This window comes from Psammomys obesus, unplaced genomic scaffold (genome assembly GCF_907164565.1).
Source record: "Psammomys obesus unplaced genomic scaffold, mPsaObe1.curated_primary_1811, whole genome shotgun sequence".
Classification (NCBI taxonomy): Eukaryota; Metazoa; Chordata; class Mammalia; order Rodentia; family Muridae; genus Psammomys; species Psammomys obesus.
Genome location: NW_026591598.1, coordinates 17,358,088 through 17,365,711, shown reverse-complemented (window position 1 = coordinate 17,365,711; position 7,624 = coordinate 17,358,088). Strand labels below are relative to the sequence as shown.

The 7,624-nt window shown below is 50.5% G+C and overlaps 1 protein-coding gene across 2 annotated transcripts in view; it reads right to left on the bottom strand.

The window, feature by feature from the left end:
- Positions 1-1,963: 1,963 nt before the first annotated feature.
- The window catches only part of Iffo2 (intermediate filament family orphan 2), a 42,821-nt gene continuing 37,160 nt past the window's right edge, over positions 1,964-7,624 (bottom strand). For both annotated transcript variants that reach the window (XM_055611074.1, XM_055611075.1), the window contains exon 9: positions 1,964-6,086. In XM_055611074.1, coding sequence (XP_055467049.1) covers positions 5,981-6,086 — 106 coding nt within the window. In that variant the 3' untranslated portion in view covers positions 1,964-5,980. The remainder of the gene's footprint in view (positions 6,087-7,624) is intronic.

The following is a 7,624-nucleotide window of genomic DNA, read 5'->3' as shown; positions in this document are numbered from 1 at the left end:
AAAACCAGTTGTTCCTGCCTCTGTCCCTCTGCCCCCGGATAAAAATTTCAGCTTTCTGCATGAGAAGTTGTCTGATGAACACTCGAACGTATTAAAACTACTTCCGAGGCCTGATGCCTGCAGGAGCCAGACATATATTCCTAAAATGCCAGATACCGGCTTACTTGGTTCTATTGATGTTTCTATGACTAGGGCATTTACTGTGGGGCCCTTGTATCCAATTCCAGTTTGATACCACACCCTGGGTGAATTAGGCTCAAAACACCGTGACCAACAAGCAAATAGGGAGGAAAGGGTTTACTTGGCTTAAATTATTTGGTCCAAATTCTCAGTTCATCATTGAAGGAAGTCAGGGCAGGAACCTGGAGGCAGGGGGTACTGATGCAGAAGCCGTGGAGGGGTGCTGCTTGCGGGCTGCTTTCTTACAGAACGTAGGACCACCAGCCCGGGAGTGGCACCATCCAGAATGGGCTGGGCCCTCCCACATCAATCACTAATTTAAAAAATGCCCAGGCAGTGGTGGCACATTCCTTTGCAGCACTTGGGAGGTAGACACAGTTAGATCTCTGAGTTTGAGGCCAGCCTGATACACGGAGTGAGTTCCAGGCTGTGTGTGTGTGTGTGTGTGTGTGTGTGTGTGTGTGTGTGTGTGTGTGGTGTCTCAAACAAAACAAGAGGAAGAAGAAGGAAGGAAGAATGCCCCTCAGGCTTTTGCCCACAGTCTGATCTTTTGGGCATTTTCTCAGGCTTGGTTCCCTCCTTTCAGATGTCTCAGCTTAAGTCAAGTTGGCATAAAAACTCTCCAGTACAGCCCCTCTAGGCTTTAGTTTCCTTTTCTGTAAAATAGGCTGATAACACCCCTGTCACCTTGGGCTCCTCCTTCTCCTCCCAATTACACCACTTAAGACACTTTGGGAGATCTGGGTGGGAAAGAGCACTACGTATGACAACCACGTGGCCGTTCTTCTCCGTCCTCGAAAAAGACAGTTCCCAGTGGAGTGATGTCACCTTTGAATGTGAAATGGGGGCTTTGTGGCAGGAGGGACCTCAGCTTCAGGCTAGATGGTGCCAATTAGCCTGGGATCTCTATGGTCCTCTTCTGTCTAATCCTTCCTGCTTTATCTCCTTCTGGGAGAGTTTTTTGTGGGTTTGTTTGTTTGTTTGTTTGTTTTAGTTTTTTATGGGGGGGGTGGTTTGGTTTCTTTTTTTAATTTTTATTTTTATATTAATTACAGTTTATTCACTTTGTATCCCAGCTGTAGCCCCCTCCCACCCCCTCCCAAAGCTACCCTCCCTCCCTCTTCTCTTCCCATACCCCTCTCCAAGTCCACTGATAGGGGAGGGCCTCTTCCCCTTCCATCTGACCCTAGCCTATCAGGTCTCATCAGGACTGGCTGCATTGTCCTCTGTGGCTTGGCAAGGCTGCTCGCTCCTCAGGGGGAGGTGATTAAAGAGCCAGCCACTAAGTTCATGTCAGAGACAGTCCCTGTTCCCCTTACTAGGAAACCCACTTGGATACTGAGCTGCCATGGGTTACATCTGAGTAGGGGGTCTGGGTTATATCCATGAATGGTCCTTGGTTGGAGTATCAGTCTCAAAAAAGACCCCTGTGCCCAGATTTTTTGGTTCTGTTGCTCTCCTTGTGGGGCTCCTGTCCCCTCCAGGTCTTTCTATCTCCCCCTTCTTTCATAAGATTCCCTGCACTCTGCCCAGTTTGGTTTCTTGAGGCAGGGTTTCTCTGTGTGGCCCTGGCTGTCCAGGAACTTGCTCTGTAGACCAGGCCGGCCTTGAGATCCAACTACCTCAGCCTCCCAAGTGAGTCGCCACTGGCTGGCACTCTAGAAGACCTCACTGTGAGATGAAAATAGGCAGTTCCCTATCTTACCGCTGACTGGTTAGTAAGTTTGCCTTAGTCTTCTTACCCCTCCCGCAACCACCAGGACACAAAGAAGCATACACCATCTGTTCTAAGACATTTTACTTTATTTAAAAGAAGCCAATATACAGGATATAAAGGGCACAGTATTTACAACAGTACAGTAAACAGGTTGGTTTTCTGGTAGGGTCAATAGTCTTTTAATGAGTACAAACCCCTCCTGGTGATTGTTAGACCCAGCTGACAGACACAGCAACCGTGGAATAGGATGGGACTAAAAACCAGGTAGATGCTACAGTGTGCATAAAGGGGTCATCGTGGGGAATTCACCACTTTTCTTTGAGAGCTTGGGAGGGGGCTGGAAAGGTGAGGAGTTTGCCTAAGACTCACACACAACCCATGCTGAGCCTGAAAATCTTCACTCATGGAAAAATCCCCTCTCAGAGAGGGGCTTTGCTCAGACCCCTCTCCACATCCCCTCTAGGTGATTGCCCTTCTAAAGCCAAGCATGGGGTCCCAGAGGGAGGACCCAGGTCTGAGGAAATCCTCCAGTGCCCTGGTCCTTCATCCGGGGAGCAGAGGCTGCAAGCTCGACCTTGGCCTGGAGTAGACACAGACAGGACTGAGCTCCTGGGTCCCTGCTGTACCTGTTCCAGCTGCCTGACAACTTCAGACACAGTAAGGTCCAACCCCACCCACAGTGCTTCCCTACTCTCTCCACACAGCTGAGTGGGGGCAGGTCTTGCCAGAGCCTACCTCTGAGGGACCTCTCCTGCAGTCTACCTGCCCCTCCCTCCCCCCACTGTCCCACAGCTCCCTTCCAAGGGGCTGAGGAGGGCTGAGGAAAGAAGGGGGTCACTGCCACCCCAGCTGTCTGCAGATGCCCAATGAAGACGGAAGGCAAGGAGAGGAGAGGAGCACACTCAACAAGGACAGTGGCATCTCATCCACGGCAAAATGCTGGGCCACCACCACTACCTACCCTAGATTAAAAACCTTTTCCTTTCATAAAAATAGAGTCTCTTGCTTTATAAATAGAATACATTTAGCTTAAGTTACACCTTATCTTATCCATTAGCACCCCCCTTCTCCCCCACCCCAAAGTCAACGTGGCTTGAGTCTCCATAGTCATCTGAGCTCTACCCCAGAACACAGTCCAGTCCAGACACACTGCCACAGGAGATAAAACTCCTTCCCCATCTTTCTCATTTGGAGTCTTAGAGGAGTGTGAGGGGTGTGTGCATGTGTGTGTGTGTGTATGTGTGTGTGTATTTCATGACCAACCAGGGACCTGAAAGGATGCTGTCTCCCTGCCATGCCTGTGTCTATGACCTCCAAACTAGGAGCGTGACCAAGGGCAACATGGAGAGCCCATCGGAGAAGCCCTGAAACTCCAGTGTCAATATGACACTGGGCTCAGAAATAGAAAATTCAAAAGGAAGTATGTACAAGTTTACAAGGATGGACAAGGTCGTCCAGGCTGGGCAGGCACTGCCCCAGAGAGTGGTGGGGTCTTTCTTGGCAAGCTGTGGGCTCACAGTGAAGGGACAAGCAGGGCCCACTGGCATTGAACTAAAAACAAAAATCAAAACAAAGAAAGAAGGCCAGGCCCAGACCCCAGAACCAGCCCAGGAGGCACACCCACCACAGCCTTGCTCTTCTCCCCTCATCCTTCTGCCTCAGCACTTCACTCCCCAGGAGAAAGCAGACTTTGAAAACTAGCAGGAAGGAACCTATTGGAGCCTGCCTTTCTCATACGCCCTAGACAAATGACCTATGTATACAGTTCGGAAAGCAAAAATAACACCACAGGACACCAACTTCCAGGGTAACCTTCGTCACCCCAAATGTTTATACTGTTGCTTACTGTCTTAACTCTAGAAATATGTGTCACCCCACCACCACCTGATGAACAATTAAGGGCCAGCTTCTACTCTGCCTGCCCATCCCCTAGACTCTACCACTGGATAGATACCTTCCACTGCCTCAGCTGAGGAGACCCATGGGGGCAGCCATCATCCTGCCCTCATGGAAACGGAAATCTTTACAGCAGCTAAGGTCCAGGCCCATTTGGCGCTGATACCCTTTGGTTAAAATAAAAACAAAACAATAATATCAATAACACATAATAATAATAATAATAATAATAACAAGGAGCAAATGAACCCTGTAACCTTTAAAAGAAGGGTTGGTGAGAAAGGGGGGCGGGGTGAGGGAACAGGCTGTGTCTCTTCCCAAACCATTGTCCCTCCAAGTACCTGCCAGAAGGGACTGTTTGGCCATCAAGAGATGATAAGGAAACCCTTGCAGCCAGGCTGCACAGGGACCAATGGGATGCCCCTTCCCACACAATGGGAAACATACAAGAAAGGCCACCAGATTCTGATAAATTACATTAAGAAGTCACCAACAAACACATTCTCTTCTCTTCTCTATACATACATATGCCTATTATATACACTGGTTCTAAATGCAAAACAGATGGGGCCACTCACAGAGAGATAGATAAAAGGATGCAAAGGACAATCAGAGTACCACTACTCAGAGTCCCCTGCCCTTCAACACACAGGCCTCAGAGGGCCATGGGTTCTGATCCCTGGGTATATTTTGTTCCTTTGACCTCCAGAGGGAGCTGCTGGGTCAATAAAAACAACAGAGGCCATCAAAAACCACAGAAATAAGAGCAAGTAAAATAAAATTAAAATTAAACCTGATTGCTAGGTGAGCTCCCAGCTGAGACTAGATGGATGGTCTATCTTATGACCCCTTAACTCAGGCCCACTGGAGCCTTGGGGAAACACTGGCTCAAAGTGACGCCCCAAGAGTCCAGTCAAGTGGGTATGGAAAAGCCTATGTCTGAACGAGGACGGCCCTAACCTAGGGCTTCTCTCCCACGACCGCCAGCCTGCCAGCAGCCTCACCATCTGCCTCCTCTTCCCTCACAAAACTTTTTTTTTCCAGCCAGAGGGTCAATGGAGGACGAAGATGGCGCCAAGGTGGACGGAGTGGGTATCAGGCCTGGCCCCTTTCATACTTTCTCACAGAGAAATTACAACTGTGGAACCTGGCAGGTGACTGGAGAGGCAGGAAAGAACATCAAGTCATCAGGAGAATAAAAGACCACCACCCCACCCACCCCACCCCACAGAGGTCCCCAGGAAAGCCAACAGTCTGGTGGGCCAGCTTCCAGAATGCAGGCCTCACCAGCGATCTGAATGGGACCACTCCCAAATCCACCGCTCACCCTCAGAGGCTATGAGGGTCTCATGCTAACCTTGGCCTCCCTCCCAGTCCCCAGGAGTCTGAGAGAGGGCCTGCCTTCCCCAATGATATAAGGCAAGCTGCTTTTAGTTTTAGTTTTTTTGTTTTGTTTTTTTTGTTTTTGTTTTTGTTTTTTGTTTTTTGCATAGTTTAAACACAGTGAGGCTCTACCTTTCCCCACAGTGCCTTGCCCCAAACACATCGCCACTAGATCCAAAAGAAGAAAAAAAAATTTTTTTTTTTTTTTGGTCTTCCCTCCCTCCTTTCCATCCACCTCTCTCACTTTCAGTGGGTGAGAAAGAACTGAGGAGTCTTCCTCAGCCAGGTGAGGAGGTAAATAGCCTCCTTCCCCAGGAAGGCAGTCCCCCCCACCCCCAAGTGGCCACTGACTTAACTTCTAGTCAGGGCCAGGACAGACAGAGGGAGGGCAAAGTTCATGGCCAATCAGAGGAGCAGGTGGGAGGGAGAAAACCAAAAGATACCCACACCCCAGGCCCCACCCTCACCTTAGAGTTTTGTATAAAAAAACACCTGCTAGGAAGAATTCTTTGGAGCTCAAAGTGGCTCAGCTTAAGGGAGAAGGCACAATTGCACTGCATCATCGCACAAAAGTCTGCATTTGTGATGTGGAGAACAATAGAAAATCGACAGCACCATTCCATGGGTGGGTGGTGGGCGGTGAAGGGAGGAAGGAAGCAGCGGTCCCGCTGGGCCTCCAGAGGAGGGAGGACAGAAGTCTCTGTGGCTAGGACTGGAGCCCAATTCGAGGAGCCCTCGTGGCTCAGTGGGGAGAGGAGGCTGGGCCCCACCACCAAGACCACCAGGTACGCAGGGCCTCCACCATCAGCTGACCATGGGTTCCACATCCGCCTCCCGCTCCAAGTCGTCCTGGATCTCATCTGTACTTCCTGAGTCACTGCTGGCCACAGAGCTGGGGGAGGGTGAATTCCTGCAAAGCGTGGAAGAAGGAGGAGGCTTTCAGAGAGCAGCCTGGGGCCCCTGACAGGCCAGCGCCAGAAACTCTGGGCAGTCACACCTGTAAAAACCTACCCTAAGGGGCTGGGGTGAGCAGAACATTTGTCTAGTGTGCGCAAGGCCCTGAGTTCCACCCTCAGCAACACCAGAACAAGAATCATGAAGGATCTACCCTGAACGGCTTCTGCCGTGATCTCTGCCCAGAATATACTTTCCTTCGGCCCCCGTAGGTCCCAGGAGCTGCCTATGGCTCTTGCGATTCCTTGGGACCCCTGCTTAGTCTAGTGTGTGGCTTCTCTTTGGAAGCAGGGGTCACGGGTCCAGCTTGGTTCTTCATGCTGTAACCACCCATCCATCCCTCATTCCTGGTCTGAGCACAGTGTGGTACCCATTAAACCCCAGATAACTTGCAGCATCTGGGAGACTGCACACAATGAAGGAAACAACCCTGTTTAGCTCAGTTTGGGCTCCATCATGGTGCCTGAGGGGGTCTCTGGCAAGCAGTTCCTCTTGCCTGTGATGACAGTGGGCTCCAGGGGATTCCATGAGCAAAGGGTTAGAAGGTGAAGCCCCGCCTCTCACAGCCTTCCCACACAGCCACAGGGACACTGTGTCCCTTCTCACACAGGGACAGTTAACACAAGGAAAGGAACCTGAGCTTTGTGCCAAGCATTCCCACCCTATTATCTGTGTGTCTGTCCCCCCAAGGCCGAATATCCTGGAAGGGGTGTGCCTTTGCATTCCATGCTTGCCTGGTGCATTCTGGTCTCCTGGGGACAGACTGGTGTGGGTTGAGTTGAAAGGTGTGCCCTACCAGCCTCCTGCACCCCTACCTGAACAGATACTGGGGGCTGCACTCCCCAAAGGCAGAGGCTCCAACTTTCCCTCATGTGACCCTGCGCTGGACAGTTTTTGGTCAGCTTGACCCAAGCCAACAACACCTGGGAGGAAGGAACCTCAGCTAAGAAAAAATGCCTCCATGAGACTGGCCTGCAGGCACATCTGAGGGGCATTGTCTTAATTAATGATTGATGTGAGAGAGAGCCCAGACCACTGGGGGTGAGGTCACCCCCTGGGCAGGTGGTCCTGCATGCTATACAAAAGCAGGCTGAGCAAGCCATGGAAAGCAAGCCAGTAAGCAACAGTCCTCCAAGGCCTCTGCTCCACTTCCTGATTCCAGGCTCCTGCCCTGACTTCCTTCAACAACTTACTTCCAATGAGGAAGTGGGAAGTCAACTTAACCCTTTCCTCCCCAGCTTTTCCTTTGGTCAGGGTGTTTTTATCATAGCAACAGAACCCTAACTCAGAAGGTCTTGCATACAGTGGGCCTCTGACAACTATCTGTTGAGGCCATTTTTTTTTTCTTTTTACAGAGTTCTGTGAGATTAGGTGCATAAGTCACCTAGCACATACTAGGTATGCTCATATTAGGGGCTGGAGTGGATGGATGACGGATGGATGGATGGATAGATGGATGGATGACAGATGGATAGATGGATAATGGATGGATGG